Source organism: Ostrea edulis, chromosome 3 (assembly GCF_947568905.1).
Source record: "Ostrea edulis chromosome 3, xbOstEdul1.1, whole genome shotgun sequence".
Classification (NCBI taxonomy): Eukaryota; Metazoa; Mollusca; class Bivalvia; order Ostreida; family Ostreidae; genus Ostrea; species Ostrea edulis.
The window spans coordinates 63,637,823-63,661,448 of record NC_079166.1 but is presented as its reverse complement, the minus strand read 5'-3'; the positions used below and the strand labels follow the sequence as shown (position 1 = coordinate 63,661,448).

Here is a 23,626-nt window from a genome sequence, read left to right as displayed (position 1 = left end):
GACGTTTATTTCTGTTCAAATTATGCAATTAATATCGAGGATTTCAGTCGTAATCTGTTTTAAAATCAACAGACACCTAGAATTAAAAACACAATGAAATCATAATGATACAATCAGGCACGTAGCATCGTTTATAAGACGGGGTTGACTTCATGATATTGCTTGAAAAATATTGACAAGTAAATTTTTAAAAATCCAAACCTCGAGAAGGAAGGCGGCAAGGGTTGATCTTTCAGTTCCATTCATCGGTTAAATTTTACATTTCCATAACCATTCATGAATATTGCTGACACCTTGACAGATTTCAAGCATGCGCACTTCAGCTTCACGCGACTTTCTGTACTCTATATGTGACCAGATTTATAATATGTGTGGCTTATGTACATGCAATATGTTTTATAATTGCGAGAATTTGAAAATAAGCTAAGTGAAAATATATAAATTCAGTGACCTATACTAAGTACAAAATGTTTGGAAAGATCGTCGGTCATTAATTTGGGGTTATCCAAATTATAAGACATTAAGAAATAAAACCTGTTAATTTTGGTTAAGTTGCTATGTCAGAGATATAATACTGTCAGGAACTGTACTCTTCCTTGAAAATCTGTATTCGCACCTTCACTTAGTGCCGCTACTTAAGCAACAACACAAAAATAAATAAATAAAATCGCGCAGTTGGCAGCACGCAGTGGCAGTTAGTAAGTACCCGTGACAGGAAGCAGTGACAGTCGGCAGTCAGATATGGAATTCCATAAATCAGATTCAATTTACGTCTATCATAAAATCTTGCTTTTGAGGTTTGGTTATGTATTTCATATCCACAACGTCCAATGGAATCGTTATAAAATGCATTCTGCACTAGGAGACCAGCTGCGCAATATTACATGGCTGATTAGTCGTAGCATTCATGGGGTAAAAATGTCTAAAGTGTTTTCGGAAGATTTCTTTAATTGTTCAGAGATATGACAACAGCCATAACCTATGAGAAATAGAAGGAACGAGATGATTTCAAGCCATAGGAAATTTTCAGTCATGCTGCTAGGGAAGTGTTCACTAAAATAATGCAGGGTTTCTCATGAACTTTACTTTAACTTGCAAACATCCTCGATTGTTCGGGAAACCCAGTACTGGAACTTCTTTGGCCAAGTCTTCTCTAATTAGCCGCACGTGCACGGAATACGCCACAGGGTAGGGAGCTCAATAATGCACTGGCAGTCGGCACTTGAAATTAAGAAGCGAGGTGAACGGTCGATGTACCTCGTATTTCCAAAGAAACAAACATCGCATGACGCCTTTTACATGTGGTATTTGAATTATTTGATACTGTAGGCCATAAAGTTGTTCATTGGCCAATAATTTGTAGAAGTGCTGGACATCGGCTTTATTACGTCACTTAAGCGTTGTTATTGTGACTTAATCAATACTTTTGGAAGGAAATGGTTGTGTGTGTAGGTTGTAAGCATGACATGACCAACAAGCTCGAATTTCAGAGATTTGAATGGTTCTACGATATCGGAATATTTTTTGAAAGAGAAGAACAACATGGCGTAGCTTACCTTTTTATTTCGAAATGTCAATAAAATGTACTCTTAATATCTGCATTGTACTGAAATGCCAAAAGCTATGCATATACATTGTCAATTTCAAGAGAAGATGCAAGCTCCAGATATATAATATTCAGCACACTGCTTATCGTGTCCATTTACCAAGCTATTTTGATAATAACTGTATGTAGAAGATTTTTGTTTTCACCAGTTAACATCCATGAAATGACGGCAGTATAGGCAGAACATGCAATTCAAGTTTCAATCGGAGCTGTTCACAGATTTAGCTTGTTCGTCATCATAGCACACGTTCACAAAACAAGTCGATATCACGAAATACCGTTTATAAAATTCTTTAAGTCAACAAGGTACGAAAATAAGAATGTAAATTTTTCTTAGTGACACGTTTTATTCTCCCTCCCTTGCTTCTGCCATCATCTGTCGACGTTTCGCTTTTGCCGTCATCCTTTGGCGTCTAGGGTCACGTGACAACCCAGTTGGCGGCAAGCCAGCATTGTTCGAGTTCGTTTGTTTGTCACCAACAGACCTTTGGACATTTTCTTTGTTTTGTCCGTTTTCTGTATCTTCCTGTAATCGTGATTCGGCATTTGTGGTCGCCTTCTTTTCAGTTTTTGTCCCAACCTTCGGTAGCAGTCCATCCATGGATCTGGAGAACGCCTGCATGGACTTGATTTCATCGGAAGCGTTTTCGTCGTGAATATTTTCCTCGTCCACTTCCTGAATCTCATCGAAGGTTACCGGCTGAGTCTTATACCGAACATCCTGACGTGACGACCTTGTTCGACGATTTCGCCTTTGGGGAGACTGCGGTCCAAGGTCAGGGGTCAAATGCAGACGGGAAAGTCGCTCGGGAAAATGAGTCTCGTAGTGAAACAAAGGATCGTGAATTCTTGTTCCCATTTCCTGAAAAGTATAGATAGCCGTTGTTCAAATTCTTGAAAGTACACATACCTGGGTATGAAATAAGAAAATATGCACTACATCATGATGTAGAGTCAAGAAACGATTCCGTTCTTTAAGGAAAACTCGAATCGACAGTGTATATGGGTAGAATTTTGATCTTCTAATGCAAAAGGATTACACACCTCCACTACAGATTGCCATAATATTAAAACGTGCACAGAATCAAACCTACATAATTTATAAAAGTATTTGGAGAACAAATATTGTCATATGGTTAATGTTATTTTGCTTTACCTCTCTGGATAAGTTTTGTTAAATTAACTTTGGCGTACATATATTTACAATGTATTTAAAACGAACAAAATAACGACGAATCTGGATGTTACAAATTATACACATTTGCAAAACTTAGTGGCTTGCAAATTGGTTCCACGAATGTTCCACATGCTGAAAACAAGATCATGATGTTTCGTAACGTGAAAACTCAAAACAAACGTAGATGTAAAAAACGAATAAGATTTACAAGATCAAAGAAAATAGCAGAAAACACAGAGAGCGAAGACACCTTGCGTTTAGTTGTGTAACCCAAACAACAGTGTAACTATATCGTATAACCTCCTTCTCTTGAGACCCCATTCAATCCATTCGTAGCACGAATTTACGCAACCAATCTGAGGTAGGGTAAATATTTGGAGATCTGAGAAACAGAACAACACAGCTTGAATAAAAAAAAAACTGGAACAGGGTTCTCTTGAGCGATTAATGCAGCAGGAATGAGAGACACTTAGAAGACGCTTAGTGCGTAATGGATAATCTCTGTCAGCACCTTGTTGCGTTCGATGCTCCTAACTAAAAACATACCCACAGTGTGACCTGCGTTATACTTATTCGACCAAAAGCCTTGTGAAGTGCTCAAACAACGAAGAGGGCTTTTATTTAGGATCACTGCTAGTTGTAAACTGCACAGACACTTCCAAGCAAAGACGGTGTATAAAAACTGTAGGTCAATTCATAGAAACCATCAAAAAGACGGAATAGTGATCATTTTCGCCCCTTGCAGGCAGTTGAATATTAAACGTCAATGGTTACATATCTCTGTGCTCCAAATTGTTTTTTTTTTTTTTGTATCGGCATATTGATTATTTGAAGCTTACAAAGACTAAATGTAAAGATGAAACACACGTATTTATTCACAATAATACTTGTATATACACTATACATTCAGACTAAATGTATAGATGAAACACATGTATTTATACACAATAATACTTGTATATACACTATACATTTAGACTAAATGTATAGATGAAACGCACGTATTTATACACATTAATACTTCTATGTACACCATACAAAGACCACAAAATATAAATTCAGACATCTGCGTTAGCCAGCAAGGTTACAACTGAAATTTGTTTAATTTGACCTTGTAGAATTATTCAAGGTTTTTTTTCTTCATCTCGGTCCCGCTGTAAAGTTCATAACTTTTATTTTCATAAACATGCATACCCACCAGGCGCTTGTTTATAAACATGTTAGAGATAGCATTTATTTTGTAAACGGAGTGAAACTTGGGTCAAATTTCTTGCAAATAAACTAGAAAAATGTTGTGCCTGGTCCACTTGTGATATCACAATACAATGAAATAAATAAATCCATCAAATGCAGTTTACAACTACGAAAGTGTATTCGAATGATGGGGATGGGTGGGATTATATACCTCATGTAACATATTTAACGTGGTCTTTAAAACGAATAAAATGAAATTTAAACCAATTTTCAGTAAGACTTAATTGGTAATTAATAATTTAAGGCAATCTATGAATTGTAAACGATAGCTAACAATTATTACGTTATAGTTTTCATTTACGATACTATGAATTACCGGTAAAATTAATGCCTGCTAAACGATTCTGCGAATGCATATTCAGAATTATTTTGGTCAATTCGTATTTTTTCAACAAGCTCAGTGCATGAATGTATTTTTTCTCTAAGTTCTATTTGCTTTTGAAATCTTAAAAAAAAAATTACTACTTGCTATTTAATTTCCCACTACAAACAGGTATACTACATAGATTAGAAGGGGTTTATATAGTTCTTATAATTCATTAGCATCGTAACACGAGGTTATAATTATTGTATTTATAAAAGTACCGAAAGTACTGAATGTCGAGATTAAATTTCTAGCGGTAAGGATTGATTGATTGAATGTTGTTTAACACCCTTCGCGAGAATATTTCACTCATATGGAGACGTCACAATTGCCAGTGAAGGGCTGCGAAATTTAGGCCTAGATGTTCGGCGCTAACTGCTTTTGAGCAGGGAGGTATCTTTATCGTGCCACACCTGTTGTGACATGGAACCTTGGTTTTTGCCGTCTTATCCGAAGGACCGCCCCATTTAGTCGCTTCTTACGACAAGCAAGGATGTACTGAGGATCTATTTTAACCTGGATCCTTAGTGGTAATAGACACAAGTTCGATCAAATTTTTCCCTAGAGATCACAGCAAAGTCATAATGATAAGTGTTCAAATTTTGAATAACAAATCGTTAGATAATTCTTTTTTTTTAAAATCTCAAGCCACAATGTAAAAATTTGTCAAACAAATCTGCTTGCAGCGATTTATATGTGTTTCCCCAACCAGGTTGCCTCATATAAGAGGATGCACTCTATTCAGGTGAGGAACGCTGGTGATAGGCCTCTTGCTAAGAATAACGCGTAGAGCATTACAATTTCGTGATTGGTTGACCGACTGTTTGTTTCTTTTACGTCCCGTCGAAAAAATTTCACTTATATTGAGACGCCGCCATTTATAGGTGAAGTACCACAAATTTAGGCCTAGGTGCTTAGCGCTCAGGGTCGTAGCAGTGAGGGCTCTTAAGCGTGCCAACACCTGCCGCAACTCGGGACCCTCGTTTGTAAGGTCATATCCAAAAGACCTGTTATTCTTACTTCTAAATGCCGAGCGTCTGGCGAAGGAGCAATCACTAACTATGTTTACGTCTTAGGTTTGACGCGGCCATGGCACGAGCGGGGCTGGAATTCACTACCTCGTTACGAAGCGAAAGTTCTAACACTTAGCTACCGCGACCGGTCAATAAAATGGTGCTCGTTTCTAAAATTGTAAAAGATGAATACTAGATGGTTTATTCAGTGATGGTTTTAGAATAAATGCAATTTGTTGGTATGAAAGAAAATTCTCAAGGGTCAAGTCAGGGTAACAAAAGAAAAACACCTATTGGGTCGGATTGGTTTTACGTAGTTTTTACAAAAAGCTCATCCATAATGACTTTAGGCCAAACAAATGCAGTAAGTTGCTTTTCACATATAGCAATACCTTTAAATAGTATGTAAATATGGGAGTAAACTTTTAACAGATCTCGTATTATGATATAGCATGGTACATGTAGCATATTGTTTACACATTTTAAGTTCGTTATTTCCAAATGATGTTCTATATTTTTACAATGAGAATCGCAATGGGGCTAATTGCTTACATATATTTCGTGCAACAATAAAACATGTCACTGATGCACGATTTTAAATTTCGAGGGAGTGTAGTTACTGTTGCGTAATCATGTAGTTTATAAACCCCTATCTTAACTTAACCGGTTAAATTCAACAGCATATATGCGCACATTACATGTAATATTGTAAACGATATATTAAGCACAAATAATACGGGAACTGCTTTTATGATCAGCTTAATTCTCCATCAATTCTCCAGACAAGCACTAAATTAATTCAGGAGGAATGAACGCATGTACATTCGCACAGCGAAACTTTTCTTATCAAGAGTTTGAAGGTGCAGGCTGGCTACTGACGATCAAGTTGATGTTACAGGGGTTTCAGCTGTCTCATTTAAAGTCAGCATTTCGCAAATTCTATGGTCGTTATAATGATCTAGTTTGCAGATACAACCTATCATTGGGTTAGATGCTGTCTGCCGTGTTTCATACCGATTGTCAGGCCGTTCTTACCACACTGATTTTAACTACGGATTACTCTGTTTACCTGGTCAAGACATAGGGCTCACGGCGGGTGTGACCGGTCGATAGGAAATGTTTACTCCTCCTAGGCACCTGATCCTATCTCTGATATGTTCAGGGATCCATGTTTGTCCAACTATCTATTTTGTATTGCTTATAGGAGTTATGAGATTGATCACTGTTCGTTATCTTCACTTTTCATTAGAAGACAAAGAATCATGCAGACAATCCCAAGACAACAATTGGATGGAAGCAGGGCTGCACAATGTCTGGATTCTGTTTCCTATGGGTAATTGATAGACTACTTGTATACAATAAGAAATTCATAATATATAGACGATAATGATAAACAGTGTAGTAGATTTGGTTTATTTCTCTTTTAAAGAATATTTCACACTCTTTCACACGAAGTAATTCTTGCGTTGCATGCTTTTATATACATGTACGTGACACATATACTCGAGTCGAGTAACACAGAATGAGTAATCATTGTTCTCGGAACAAAATCTGCTATATCCCGAGATATGGCTCCATTTGGTTGCCTACCTGTACAAGCTAGGGCATTTAGAATTTATTTTCACTTAAATGTTTTTATATGAAGAATGAACATACATTTTAGCTAGATTATTGAAGGGAAATATACACATTTTTAATCAAAATATTTTGAAAGAAAAAAAGTGTGGAAAAGGAGAAATAAATGAAAATAATGTAAAAGTATGGCGTAAGGTGGATTCGAACCATGACAAAACGGAACTTTGACATTCCACTGCGTGCAGTACGTGACAGCGGCATAGCTTACTGAGCCATACACTGACTACAAGAAATGGTGGTATAGATACGAACCAGGTTGTCAAAAAAACAAGTTCCCTAACATTTCATAGGTTTTTAAAAATGAATTTCGACCTTAGGACAGGGGGTGTCTCTCCCGAAAATCCTATTGTAAATTATTCTTAACATTGCAACCTATCAAATTTTGAGACAGACCTGTCCTGGAGAACTTCAAGGCCAAATATGAAAACACTATTTAGGTCAACTTTGAAGGTTAATTTATGCACCGCACATAATGAATTGTAAAGAAAAATTCACTCATAAAACCCAGTGAAAGTTGATATAACAATCTGACTTTTTCCGGAAAAATGTTCTCCCCCTTTACGTCTTTCCTTTTGTCACCGTGTAGTGATGCTTTGTTCTATTTTAACGCTATTTTTCTGAATTGAATGGATATAGGTACCATTCCCATACCGTAGAGAGAGAGAAAACACCTGCTGGTACTACACGACCTCTGACAGGTATTATAAAAAAAATACATACACAAACATCCAACACAATTCCTCCATTCCAAACTTTACACAATGAAAATATTTGATTTAAAAAGGCCATTAGCTTTTATCTTCATTTGCACAGAGATGGTGACAATATGTCTCTATGTATTATAATCTTTTACGAAATAAGAAAATAATATCAAACATGTCTCTGTTCACATGGCGGCAAAACAAAGCTTTGTTCACATAATCAAATTTATATAAACTGACGTAGACTTTTCACACATAAAATCAGAGTGCGCAAACATGACTAGTCACCACTCGAGAAATCGAATCCGAATTAAACCGCAGTTTTAAGAAGAAAACATAAAACATAACCAGAATGTTCAAAACAACTAGAAAATCAAAACAAGACTGACAGACACTCCAAAACGTCTCTCCGATAATACCCTAATCAGCTAATGCGTTCTGTTGGTATTGATGTAGCACGTCAATAAGGTAGCCCTTGAAATTCTTCTAAGTATTTATATGCCGAAGTGATAAAAAATTTTCGACAATTATAACATAAATAATCCAAACTAATTTTGAATTTGGGCGTCGGAAAGTTGAACGAAATTATTTCTTATCTTCGTTTCTACTATTGAGCGCCTCTCTTTGGACTATTTCGCACGGTGTATTTACACTTGCAGCATTAACATTTGTCATTATGTAATGTAACCGACCTTGTTGCCGATATTATTACTCTGTACTTACGCTGTAATAATTAGGACATTTTACCGCCCATATAATAAACACCAGTCATACATGTAAGTACGGCGTACAGAGAATGTCTTCTATTGAGTAATCAATTTAAGCATCGCTTTGCTTAATGACCACGTGACATACATCTACAAACCGAGACATACCCCCTGAAATGCATTGTGGATGTTTTTCATCACATATTCGATTCACAGCAGATGAATGAAATGAACATACACGTACATATGTGATGTACACAGCTTTGATTTGGTTAGCTCCTCACGAATTCTATTAACGATTTTATCACTCCAACTCAATATCATTTTATTAGCATACGGTATATTTTATTTTAAGAACGATATAAATTTCACGATTATATTTACTTCCGCGAGAAAATAAAATTACGATAGCTCACTTGAGAAATAACAAATATTTGCCATTCATTATATATGTGATGGATTGATGGAAAATTGCATAATTTTTTAATTTCCATTTCCATGAACAGTATTAATGATACCAGATCATCATCATCATCATCATCATATATTCAATTTTGATACACTGATTGCATGCCAATTTTGAATTCATCCTGGCCATGGTAAGCAATGGCTCACGTGCTTTCTGGTTGGTTGATTGTACATTGTTTAAATGTTCCGCTCGAGAATTTTTCACTAATGTGGAGACGTCACCACTATGCCGGTGAAGGACTGCAAAATTTAGGCCTATGCTCGGCGCTTATGGCCTTTGAGCAGGGAGGGGTCTATATATCGCACCACACTGCTGTGACACGGGGCCTCGGTTTTTGCGGTCTCATCGCCTATTACGACGAGTCAGTTCTAGTTGATTCAAATGATTTTGAGACAGGGATATGATACAACATTTGAAGAATGATATACAAATGTTTTTTAATTCTTTACAACGTTATGAATCGAACAAGAATTTTATCTAATTCACGAAAGAAGTTGCTGACAATCGAATGTTGATTTCTAAACTGGCTTTACTTCTTTGCAGAAGATTATAAAATATAATATTATATGTGCAGTAAATAGAAATTCACAGGTCGTTGCACCATTGCATTCTGCATGACAAGAAGTTTTCCAGTTTAGCCTTTCTTTTCACTGTCAGTGTCAGGTAATCTGATCGACCTACATAGTCATTTTTTTTTTGCTTGTTCATTACGTCGTTTTCTTTAGTAAATCAATTATCCATTTGACATACACTAGTAACACGTGTAATATACATAATCTGTTTATATTAGTTAGCTGACCATTTATAAGAAATGCAACCGTTATTTCAGAACCATACGATAGCTTTCCAGCAGCGAAATCAGGACCAAGAAAACGCATTTTTGTTTTCTCGGACCACAACATTTTGACTCCATGAAAAATGTGAAATCAGGACCGAGGAAACGCATTTGTTTTTCACATACCACATAAATGAAAATGTAAATGATTTTATAGCATTTTCAAAGACGATATGGATACGCTATTTATAAAACTTGGAAGGGGGTTCCTTCATTACCGTTGCTAAGTACAAAAGAAAGTTTTCGGAATCCTGGTGAGTGCGTTGCACATTGACATCTGTTGAACTTTAAATCATGCATTCAAGAAATACGACAAAATATCTCTGATTTTATCATTTCAGTAAATTTTTCAAAACTTTTTGAAATTCCAGTGACAGGAACAATCTTGAGAGTGCACTTTCTGCAGGAATACACCAGAAGTCATCGACAAGCACCTGCACTGGATTCATTCCAAATCTCATCATGACCAAGTAACTGCCTGAATCACCGTGCCGTGCATCACCCCTTGTTCTCATTACACGAAAGTGACAATGCAAGAGATAGAGGAACACCCGTTCTTATCAAACTCTCACACACGCAGTGTGTGTGTATGTGTGTGCGCGCGAGCGTGTGTGTGTGTTCGATGAACTCATATATTCTTCCTTTTTTCATAATGCTATTACATGTACATGAAAAAGCTGATAATAAATGAATAATATTTCACAATGGCTTTTTTATTCACGTGCATTGCATTGCAGAACATCGACAGAAACGAGAGTTGTGTGTAGCGGTGCCCAGACTGGTTAACCATCACCTGATGGTTGATGGTGCAGGTATTCATTCCAACTGTTAAAAGTTCATGATCATATTCCGCGGGTTTGTGCAGTATTGATCCATGTACATCAAATTTTTTATAAGAAGGAAAACTGAAAACTTTATAACACTGCAGATTTCCTCAGATACATCAAACAATCTCATCATTCAAAAACTAATATAAGAATGCTAAGTTTGTAAGTTTTCCTCTCTTCAAAATAATGTGTAAAACTATTACCTACTTTGGTTTGGGGAAATTGAGGACGACGTCACGTTTTTTTGTGTACTTCAACGTGGACCTTGAAGCCAAGCATCCAGACTTTGCGAACGTTTAAAACTAAATGGATTTTTAAAATGATCAAGAATCAAAAGTATACGGTTACAGACAAGGTCAAATGTGTTTTCTTTGAGTTGAAATATTTTAAATGCCTTATGTTCAAATCGGTGTAGACATATCCGAGGTACAGATGTCAACTGAATCATTCATACGGTCTTCGTCATTAAAAAGTGAGTAACCCAAAGGGATGACGTAAAAGCTTTATTTCAACGAAAAGGAGAGAGAAAAACACCCCAGAACTAACAATAAAGACGTATCTAATGACCAAAATGTTTACTGCGCGGTCTAATAGGACCACTGTATGCAATGGAATGGGGCGCTTCTGAAACACACTTAATAAAACGGAACAAACATCTGGTAACGCAACCCTCTAATGAAGCACACAAACAACGCCAGATTTAAGTACGAAGCAATTAGTTAAGTCTATTGATTCTTTCACTTGGACCATTTACAAAAAAGACAATTCCAATGATGATGTTCGCTCCGCGAGACGCTGATGAAGAAATTTACAAATCCGTTCTCTGAAAGTCGAGCTCCAGAACAGCTATTAAAACGTCTTGGCTGCAGAATGAAAGTTCGCCTATTGATATTTTTTGCAGAAATGTGAAGTTATTTCATACAATTACTAAAACATAGCTAGAATAAACCCATTTGATTAAGATATGTCTTTAAGTTTTTGAAAGTATAGATAATATACCCCGAGTTCTCTCCATGCCGCATATTGAATGGAACGCGTTAGCGCTCCGTGAAATATACGCCTGTGTGAAGAACCATCTCGTGTACTTTAAAAAACTGAAAGCCATTTCGTATATTTACATTTAAATAATTCTAATTGAATTTTATTGATAAACCCGTGATGTATTTTTAAGTTCAAGTGTATTCCTATGCAGTGAACAACCTATTTCCAATGCTGAAAGTTTATGAAATATTGACCGTCAGTATCAGTTAGTTAGATTAAGGGAAAACGTAGTTAATGATGTAGATATCATATAATATTAAAAGATGATTTAATAAAACAAGAAATCAAGTTTGAGGTTCAGAAGACACACGGGCAGGTTTTTTTTTTTTTTTTTTTTTTTTTTTTACAGAACTCTTTCATATTGAAAATGAAAATACCAAATGTATGAAGGTTGGCTCAGGTCTGATGGAATTAACTTAATCTAGAAAGATCGAATTGGGGCATTTTGCAGAAATTCAAGAAAGTCAAAGATAACGAGATAAAGCAAAAAGGTTGGCCAGAAAATCTGTCGATATCGTCGTTTCATTGCTTCAATCCTAAGCCTAAATCCCACTTCCACAACATGTTTACGACATTTGCATTCGCGCCATTAACGAGGGACTTTGGATACGGACACTAATATGAAATCCGTCATTTACTCGTCTCGTATACAAAGTGCACGCATAGCCATTTAGTATAATGATATAACACATGTTTAATTTCTCACAACTGCCAGGATTAAAATTTACTCCGGAGTACAAAAACGCTACATACCTTTATAACACAGACTGAGCGCATTTTATTTTCCATCATAAACACAACAGTATTTTAAGAGTGCAACAAAAACAGAGATTTCGGAATTTGAAACATTGCATTATAGATACATGTACATGTCTAATAGTTCACTATCTCTGAATTATCTAGGACTACAGCAATATTACCCTGACACTGAGTGCGCTACACAGCCTCACTCTCTCGTTGTTTTTTGGTGATCAATGCCAATGAAATATGTTCAAACCCAACACTGCCGAACCATTTGACTTCTTTGTCACGGTAAGAAGCCACTGCACCATGTATCGGTATTGTAACAAAGAGCAAATTAAACGTTATAGAGCTTACCGAAACCACGACCCTGAGTGCGATGTTGTTTTCGGATCGAATGATTTCAAAACATTGCTCTGTTGTTTACAATTTAATCATTCGTTATCACGTGTTCTGGGAGAGGGAGCCCTCATTTAAAATTATTATTTCATTATCTTTCGTATTACAAAATTTTCAACATTACGATTTTTTTTTTATTTTTATCGCTAACTTGCTGTATATATGCGTTTTCTACACGGGAATAAATTGTAATGGGGAAAATCATACTTTGATGTACAGTGCAGGATATTGCATTATTATAATATATTTTTTAAATAAAGCTGCTATTTCATTTCTTAAATCAGGCCGAATAAAAAGCAACAACAACCATAACAACCATTTGTAACTTGAGACAGATTCAGAAAAATAAGGAAAAAAAGTTACGAAAAATGTAAATCCCACTATGTGTCATGCAGCATCGTAACTGTGCAAATGCAACAGTCGATAGCGATGCCTTAAGATTGAATTTATAATAGGAACGGTAAGAGTGGCAGCAACGCGAATAGCAGATATTTTCACAGCAGCAGTAAATGCGGTGTTAAGAACCCAACCAGGAACAGAAACAGGACAGCAATGATATTCAGAATAGGAATAGCCAAGGAATTTACAGAAACAGAACTTTGTTAACCTATGGATACATCAATGATATTCTGGATAGGAACAGCCTAGGAAGTTACAGCAACAGAAACAGAATATGACTAGCCTAAGGATATATAGCAACAACAAAAAGGACACGACTAGCCTAGGAATTAAAACAGGGGAGAGCTAGCCTAAGAATACACAGCAACGGAAATAGGTGCAGGGCTAGCCTGGAAATATACTGTGATAAAAACAGGTACAGAAGTAGCCTAAAATATATACATGTAGCAACAAAAACAGGTACAGGGTTATAGCCTAAACATATACAGCAACAAAAACAGGTACAGGGCTAGCCTAAAAATATACAGCAACAAAAACAGGTACAGGGCTAGCCTAAAAATATACAGCAACAAAAACAGGTACAGGGCTAGCCTAAACATATACAGCAACAAAAACAGGTACAGGGTTAGCCTAAAAATATACAGCAATAAAAACAGGTACAGGGCTTGCCTAAAATATGCAGCAACAAAAACAGATACAGGGCTAGCCTAAATATATACAGCAACAAAAACAGGTACAGGGCTAGCCTAAAAATATACAGCAACAAAAACAGATAGAGGGCTTGCCTAAAAATATACAGCAACAAAAACAGTTAGAGGGCTTGCCTAAAATATACAGCAACAAAAACAGGTAGAGGGCTTGCCTAAAAATATACAGCAACAAAAACTGGTAGAGGGTTAGCCTAGGAATATACATTGATGAAAACAGGTACTGGGCTAGCCTAAGAATATATACAGTGATAACAGCAGGTGCAGGAATAGCCTAAGAATATACAGCAACCATATTTAGATGAAACACAAAGTTTAAAGAATATAGGAATATACAACAACAACATATACCTGACTGGACTAAGAACACACAGCTACAATAGTAACATACAGAGAGAGAAAAACAAGGCTAGCCTACGACTATACAGCCAAACCTTCAATTCTAAAGAGGATAGGAAAAGGATATGTCGCACTGTAATGCTAAATCATCTCAGAATTAAATGTATTCATAGGCACCTAGCCCCAAGACCATAAACTGAGAAAATACCTAAGTCTAAATTTCGAATCCAACTAACCTTTGAAATAAACGAATAAAATTTTCAGCGTATGTTTGCATTTTTTAAAAATAATCCAGCAGTTTAAAAAAACATATTTGCTAGATAAGTATGAAGATATGAGTTATTAAGATTTTAACTAAAGTATATTATCATTTTATGGTCTTGAGGCCTGATCCCACTTCTGGTATGTCCAGGGGTCCGTGTTTGCCCAACTCTTTATTTTGTATTCCTTATGGAAGCTATGAGATTGATCACTGTTCATTATCTTCGCCCTTCATTTGAATATTTTATGGAACAAAGACGTTAAAGGCAAACTAACAACTCATGCATATGACACCCGGGATGACTTCAGCTTCTCTATTGTCAACTTTAGGTAGCGATATTCCATTACCACCTGCAAATGGTGTTTTAGTATGTTTCTCAATAGATTCGATACCCAAGAGCATGTTCTACGTTTGATCAATTCACAAATTGAAGCTACCCACTCAGTACTGACAAATAAGTTGATGCCGTTGAAACAGGAGTTTCTCGTTTAAAGCCAGCATTTTGAAAATTTAATGGTCGTTATAGTGTTCTGCATGGAAGGTGAAGATAACGAAGAGTGATCAATCTCATAATCCCTGTAAGCAATACAAAATAGAGAGTTGGGCAAACACGGACCCCTGGATATACCAGAGTTGGGATCAGGTGCCTAGGAGGAGTAAGCATCCCCTGTATACATGTAATTTGCAAATACAACTTGTCAATCGGTTGAATGCTGTCTATAGTGTTTTATACCAATTGTTAGGCTGTTTTTGACTACGGATTACTCCGATTAAATGATGGCTTAACAGGGATGCTTACTCCTCCTAGCACCCTATCCCACTAGCTACTGAAATTCTTGAATTACAATTAGTTAAGGCTCATTTGAATTATTATAATGTGATTTTTATTTGGCATCGCTAAAGGCGAAATTAGTAAAATGCAATAAATCCAGAGCATGTATGCCTAGCTTGTATTGAATCGGAAGAAATTCGATTGAATTTGATAGGCTATCATTCAAACTTTTGATTTCAATGCATGTGCGCCAAAGATTATGCTTTGTCCGAAATTCTACAAGCTCCTTAACGTATGTATTTCAGCTTTATAAAAGAAAGATTTTCAGTGACAGGAGTTCCGGTACCGTTGGTTCAAGACTGGAATGAATTACCTTTCTATATAAGACAGTCAAATTCTCTTAAGAGCAGTTTAAAAAAAAACAATTTTGGATTTTGGAAAATTTAATATTTTGATTTAACTTTACATGTCTACATTGTATATCAAATGTAAATAATTTCATTGCTAAACTAATGTACAACGCCATTGAAGACATGTATGTAAAACTAGGCGTTTCATGTAATAAACCAATCCCAGATATCAGAAGTAATAACAAAACACCATAGAAATCATTAAACGAACGAGGTACTAAACGAAATTGGTTTAGTTGTTGTTTTTCTTTCAGATTTCTTTATCTGAGCATGAAGTAGAGAAATATCAGTAAGGTGACTAAGTTCGAATGTCGAGAACAACATAATCCACCAGATGGTATGAAAAAATGACCTAGATGCACATAGTTTGTTATGTTGTACTAAAACAACACTATGTGATGGGGGAAACCTTGCCAAATATCAAGACTTGTGCAGGGAGCTATAAAACCTTTCGCAAATTATGTGCCCCATTGTTAAGTCGACGAACCTTGAGAGGATCCGCATGGAATGTACCTGGTCTAGCATGATATTTACTCAATTATCTCTAGCCAACGTCGCTTTATATTACGCCTCTGCTTCTTTTTGTATTTTGACGGTTCTGTTCGCGCGGATCCGATAAAGGTATTAACAAACACGTGAAGTATGCTTACAGAGTGTTCGGTAATGTACCTACAGAATGTGGAAAACATCGCCAATTTAATACATGTAAACGTGTGCATTATTTTAAAAGGAAAAACCAAAGTTGATATAGAGGTATGACAAAAAACAAGATGTGTTTGTGAAACACTGATGTCCCTGTATGGCAGCAAAGTAATTATAGTACCCAGAGAAAGGTCTTGTCATATGGGATACAAATGTGAAACATGAAAGTCCTATCACTAACCATTCTAAAGTTATGGCCAAGGTCAAAGTTTTTCCAAAAGTAGGTCAAACTCCAAGGTCAAGGTCATGAGGTCAAAATTTTCATCTATGACCAAGGTTAAAGTTTTTGCGGGCAAACAGACAGAGATAGGGACATACCAAAACTTATATTCCCCCGAATCTCCGATTAAGGGGACATAAAATCCTTTTTGTGTATGCAAAATTTCAGCACTCCTCAAGGTACATGTGAGTATTCAAATGTTCTAAGCTAACCATACCAACCTTTTTTACAACAACTTTAGTTACGCCCAGGCCAATTTTATTAAGAGTTGATCAATTAAAGAAAGGGGGAAAAATTTAGAAAAGTTTTTATATTATACAACGTATCAACGTCTTATGTGATGCATTGGTACATCTATGGCTTATCTCTCCATGCTGAGATTTACTTAACACCAACAAAGATCTGTTTTCTTGGTAGCTGGATATACACCAAACAAACATTCTATCCCGGTGTACAGATTTTTGGGGAGGTGGGGAGGTAACCCTTTTCACTCCCTCTCGCTTTGCTTGAGAATCATTAACATGGCGTAAACCCGTATGCTTTATTTGGATTAGACTTGTACGTAGTACATTGTAGGATCAGGTTTGTGTCTTCGATGAGAAGGTGTGTCACGGGAGTTACTAAAAGCAAGAACAGAGCTCTGATGAAGTTTTTGATGGTCAAAATCAAAATCTCAAAAATACTCTCCTTTGTGTGAGACGAATTTCTTGTTTATATCCTGAACACTTCGTCGATGAAATGACAAAACCAACCAATGTTTAAAATACAGCAAATGCCAGTTTACCAATAACGTAAAAACTAACAATTATTATCAAAATTACATAAATACAGATGATAAAAATACTCTGAAAGTAATCGACCAACGAAAAAGTAACTAACTACCAATTAAAGTACAAGTCAAATTCACTGATGAAAAGATTAACTAACCACTAAAATACAAGTCAAAGTAACTGATGAAAAGATTAACTAACCAACGAAGTACAAGTCAAAGTAACTGATGAAATGATTAACTAACCACTAAAGTACAAGTCAAAGTAACTGATGAAATGATTAACTAACCACCAAAGTACAAGTCAAAGTAACTGATGAAATGATTAACTAACCACCAAAGTACAAGTCAAAGTAACTGATGAAATGATTAACTAACCACTAAAGTACAAGTCAAGCTACCTGATGGCATCATTAACTAACTACTAAAGTACAAGTCAAGCTACCTGATGGCATCATTAACTAACTACTAAAGTACGAGTAAGACTTAATGACGACACCATTAACCATTCACCAAAGTATACATCACACTGACTGAAGGCATGAATAATTAAACTAAAAAAAAACAACTTTGCAAGAAAGAAACCAAAGTATATGATGCAGTAATGAATTGAAAAACAAATCTTAACAAATATGAATAGTTAATGAGAAAGAGAAAAACCGTAATCTGACCAACGATTTAACTACCCTTGAAGTTAACTAACCCACTGGTTATGTCAGTGACATAACAATAACAATATCATAGTATAGCAAAAAATACAAATACTTACCACTACACGTCTATGACTGACACACGTTATGGAAATAAAGAACAATAATTGAACTCATCCAATGGGTCAATAATTAACTTTCAAGGATACCGTTATTCCAACAGTAATAGTGTTATTGCCCTTTTGATATGATATTTATTGTTCATCGCGTGTTAGCCATATCCCTTTAATGTATTGCCTTTTCTAGCTGTTAATGTGCAATATAGTTATGTAATATGTACTGAATAAATGCAGGCGCTCTGTTTTGTTGTTTTAATATGTAATAATGAGATAAAATCCGTATTCATAAACTTCGTAATCAGTCGTAACTAGACACCAATGCTTATATACAGATTGCATAATAATGTTTGCAGTACATTTACAAATATCACAAAAATATGTGAGTACGCTTGCGGTATCGGCAGGGTCAGTTTGATGAAAGGAAAACAAAGAATTTATCAGTTAATTATAGATAATGCTGATGATGCGGACGGCATGTGCATTTCGTATATGGTAATTCTCAAACGTTGGTGGCTATACAAAGATCAGACAACAGTTTTAAGGGAACAAACAACAATCTACGCCAAGAGCTTAGACGAAAGCCTCTTTTTGATAGGTAGATTAATGATTTTATTAAAACTTCGATAGATCGATAGACAGATGATAGATAGATAAAGAGATAGATAGATACATGTATATGGATAGATAGATATACAGTGATGATTTATAGATTGACAAAGCTTATAATAACACTTCTTTTTTCTTATTTCAAAGAAAGTTAGGTTGGTACTTTTCACATGCACGGGTGTCTAAAAAGATTGAAAACAACACTAAGAAATAACACAGATTCATACTCACCTCGTATCCACAAGTTTGCTGAAAATAATCCAAGAAATGTATAGGGGTTCCTAACAGAAGCAGCACCGGCTCAGTACTGCGCGCGCTAACTTTGGCAGACGAACATCTTTCTGCACCTCTGTCTGTTTTCCCAAGAACGCGCGTATGTGTTTACAATGGCTGCTATTATGCAGAATATAATTATGCACACGTTAAGTTTGGCACAGACTGTCGCAAACCAAGTGGATGGGAAACTACGATGCTTTAAAGAAAATCCGTCACCATTCTCCGGCGGGAGTCGCTGAGAGGCATTGTGGAGGAATTCCGGTTCTGACGTTGATGTAACAGGCTGTTAAGCATCAGAAAAATGACAACCATTTTAACGATTTTTTTATTTTGGCATCTGCAACATATGGATATACTCGATTGTATAAATATGTTTTAATGAACTTTGTTATGAAAATATTCAAACATTTCACGCTGTGCTCCAGTGAGCACGGCTATGCGGCACGTCTCTGGATGCGTTTGGTGATGAGTAATTTTGACTTTTTACAAACACATGCATTTGTGTCTTTGTAATTAAGAAAACAAACATTATACAGGTTTTTTTGTAAGTGCACATGCATGAATAGAGAGCTTGAACAAGGCCCCCGTTTTAATATGAAATCCAGAGTCTGAAAAGAGCATATTACATTATGTAAAAACAAACAAAGGCATTAAAAATTATTTGATTTATGATTCACTTAAGTACATGTTAACAATGATCATTTAAGTACAATGTGATTTTGTATTGATTAGGTATTTGATTGATTGCAAAAACTGCTTTAAAAAACCACACAGTCGAGTATAAAGTGTAACACAATATCTTAATCAAAATGATCGGAAACAAGTTCTGAAATTTACGAGTTCTTCTCCTCAGATTCAATAGATAATTGTCATGCAAAACACTTATTACGTAAAATGAAGTACAAGAAAATTATCATATTTACAAGATTAATCTATGAATTTGTGTACTGCAGCAAACATGCTCTATAGACAAATTTTCATCAGTTGTGCACCTATAATCTAGATGTAAATGGGTGAAAAAAATTATTTCAAGCATTGCCTTTTACATACAACAGAGTAATGGTATGCGTCTTCCTGTTTTCCACAAGAACATGTAAGATTAGCACTAACATTTCGTCTGAATAAATCATAATTAAGTAAGCAGGTGCCCCTTAATTTGGTATAAATTATATTGAAATAGCGTTTGCCAAATGTTAAATAAGACGGTGGTTTTGAAAGATGTGATATTGTACTGTTGCGGAATTTATTGATTGGGGTGGCATCTCTCTTTTTTAAAAATTTCATATCTGGTGAATTCCATTTCCTAACAGCTTCAGCTACAAATAATGCACTGAATACTTTAAATCTGCGTTTTGAAATGGCATATTGATCTTTGTTACAAGCATCATATTTCGAAATGTTTTCTCGTTTGTTCGGGATGATTTCTAATAAATGTTTTTATTGATACATATTAATCACAAGGATTGGAAAAATAATTTGTTTTTCACAGGCCACTCACAATTTCGCTCCTTCAACAATTGGGCAAAGATGCGAGGGAGCAAAACTGCGAGGGCGAAGGAGCGATGGAGCGAAAACTCCAAAGCGGTGGAAGAAAACTAGATCATACTTCGCACTGTCGCCTTCACAAATTCTCGCATTCGCCCACGCACTATCTTTTCTTCATCTTCTCGCATTCGCAGTCGGAAATTGTCATTACGCATGCGTGGCCTGAAACCAAAGACAAATCCATATTGTTGTTTTTACTTGAATTTTCTAAATCATCATATGATGATTTAGTATCGCATGTAAAAATTTGGTTTTTTCCCCAAATCCTCTTTAGGGGAATATGTAAAGGATATCTGCAAAAACAGTTATATTACCTCCTATGTTTCTGTTGTTGTTTTTTTTTTTTTATCCCACAAGCTGAACACTTCTGCTAACGATAAGTGATGCTTTTTATGTTCATAGGTCACTTGCTGAAGAAGTTAAAATACCGAACAATGTTCAATCTCTTAAATCCTATAGCGAATACAAAATGGAGAACAGAACAAATACTAACCCATGGAAACACCACAGGTGGGATCAGGTACCTAGAAGGAGTAAGCATACCAGTTGACCGCTCTAACCCGCCGTGGATCCTATATCTTGATCATGTAAATGGAGTAATCCGTAGTCAAAATCGGCTTAACAATTAGCATGGAACATTTGACGCAATAACAGGCTGTATTGGAAAATTTGTTAATCGTTATAACGAGCATAGAGTTTGGGAAATGCTGACTTTAAACAAGACCGCTGAAATCCCTTTTTAACATCAGCTTGTTTATCAGAAGCCTGCCTCTGTTTGAAAATTCACCATTCGCAGAACATACTCTCGCGTATGGAATCAACACAATATGCAGGTGATACCGGTACACACACATGGGAAGCTGACGATGTAGAAACTGAAGGGTGTCTATGTTCATTAAAAACAACTACATGTATATGGTGTCTTTTATTTCAAGTTCACTAGAATATTGAATACATCAAATCGATATATGATTAAAATTGCATATTGTTCATAGATAAAACGTGGTTGATGCACCTCAATGTCGAGCTGAAGACCATAGTAAGATATTTCTTCCTTCTCATATAAAAAAAAAAAAAAAAAAATAAATTCTGCCTCATAAATACAAAAAACACCAAACCAACCAAACAAACAAAAACAAACAAACATGTTAGCTAGTGAAGGAGCACAATTTGCACTCATGGTCTTCCAAAAGACTGTTGGAATACCTAATCTCCAAAATCCACGGATATTATCAATAAGGAACTCCAGCATATTTTAAATATCATATTTAGAGTACTTGTGCGTAGAATCAGAATGATTTTTAACAAAGTTATTTATTGGATGACTGATCACAAGATATGAGAACCTTTCTGGTTTCCATTTTCATTGAAGAAGCATCTGTGTATGATGTCAAGAGGTCTGGTCTTTAATTAATTTTGAGTAATGGTGGTGTAAAGTGTTGAAGAAATGTACGTTTCAATGCTGTCGATTTTGGAAATGTTTTAAATTTCAAATTTTAAAAACTCTGGAATTTTTGAGAATCTGCGTTTGGTTTACGTCAGTCCTTGCTGTTGTGACGTAGTACGTCTGAAGTGTCAGTGAATATTTTCGGGAGAAGTAAAGATTAGGGGCTTGATAGAACACTTACTGGATCCTGCAATGCATCTTTGTAAGGGTTTTGAGAAGTTAATCCAGTATGGATACGGTAGATGAAATCCCTCCGTCCCATTGACTGGGATATTGAATGTGTTTAAAACTGAATCATGATTTTAAATTTTTTTCTTCCTTTGACAGGGAACTTTTAGTACAAGTTGGATTACCAAATGTAGAATTAATGTCAAGTTCTTCTAAAGTACAATCGTAATAATGAACCTTACAAACGAAGACAATGTTGTTACAAGCTTTGTCAGCTGGAACCAGTATGTATTCCTGATGTGACCTAATTCTTTCATACGAAGCACAGAAGGATAGATGGTACGCATTTGAGTTTAAACGTGTCTAATACGATATTTTGATATTTCTCTTATAATCTTTATCCATTTTGACAGAAAATCAAGGTCTTCCCTTTCATATTTAGCATAATTTTAGCACACTTTAACATTACGATCATTTAAATCACTGCGTCTAAATTTTGATTAGTTCCTATTGTATGAGGTATTCTAAACCACAGATAGAACCCTCATGAATATCAAAGTTTTAAACGGAATTGTAATGTGATATTTTGTCAAAAACTGCAAGCAATTTCACTTTCTAGCATTGTCAGTCTGTCTTCATTAAGTTTTGTTTTTGATGTATACTGATTTGAATAGATCACAGAATATGCCTTTGATTATGGGAGTGTGTATATAGGTCGGTGGAGGATATTTGAGCGGACCGATGACCCCCCCCCCCTCTCCCCCCAAAGCAAACAAGTGGACATCTGAGCAAAGAAAAAAGGGACATTTGATCGAAATTTGATAAATTCAAGGCCATTTGAGCGAAATTTGATAATTCGTGGTCATTTGAATAAAATTTGATAGATTCATAATCATTTGAGCAAACATTGATAAACCTCGTGGTCATTTGAAGAAAGGTGATAGATTTGAATGGATGAATTTGAAACATGGTATACGTGACATGTACAATGCCGCGTTCTTTTAAAGGTACCCTCCCCCCCCCCCACTTTCAAACATTCCTGGATCCGTCCCGGGATTACGATACCCTCTGCACGTTTCAGAGTGCAGAATCAGTTTGGCATGGAAAAGTGTAGTCCTCGAGGCACAATGACTGCATCGTTATAACCAGAGATCCCTTCGTATCCAGCTTTGAGTTTTTTCTTATATCTTTTAATTTCTATATATCTTCAAGTTTTGTTTGTTTCATATTTGATGGCTTTATTAAAAAACAATTTCGGCCTCAGATGATCCTGTTTTAATTTGAAACGGGATTGGGAAACCCCGGGGAATGGAAGAAATCAACAAAAGATAGAAATATGTACAAAATACATCATAACATTGTTCTTGACTATTTAAGAAGAAATTTGATTTAATTTAAGTTGTAAAGATTTGCGCATAACTTTATGCTATAAGAAATGCAGTGAATCACGACTTTCTAAAATGTTG

The 23,626-nt window shown here is 35.8% G+C and overlaps 2 protein-coding genes across 4 annotated transcripts in view; one reads left to right on the top strand and one right to left on the bottom strand.

The window, feature by feature from the left end:
- LOC125675520 (glutamate carboxypeptidase 2-like) overlaps window positions 1-23,626 on the top strand; it is a 283,989-nt gene that overhangs the window by 179,663 nt on the left and 80,700 nt on the right. The gene's annotated exons all lie outside the window — the stretch shown is intronic.
- LOC125674217 (uncharacterized) lies at window positions 1,548-19,521 on the bottom strand. Of its 3 annotated transcripts, none has more exons than XM_048911316.2 (2): window positions 18,956-19,521; window positions 1,548-2,468 (listed from the first exon to the last, which is right to left on the bottom strand). In XM_048911316.2, exon 2 carries the CDS (start codon window positions 2,463-2,465, stop codon window positions 1,953-1,955), a length of 513 nt encoding a protein of 170 aa, XP_048767273.1. In that variant the 5' UTR covers window positions 2,466-2,468; window positions 18,956-19,521; the 3' UTR covers window positions 1,548-1,952. The 3 variants fall into 3 exon arrangements, with proteins under 3 accessions (XP_048767273.1, XP_048767274.1, XP_056014489.1); XM_048911317.2 differs by lacking the exon at window positions 18,956-19,521 and adding an exon at window positions 18,119-18,354; XM_056158514.1 differs by lacking the exon at window positions 18,956-19,521 and adding an exon at window positions 2,992-3,060.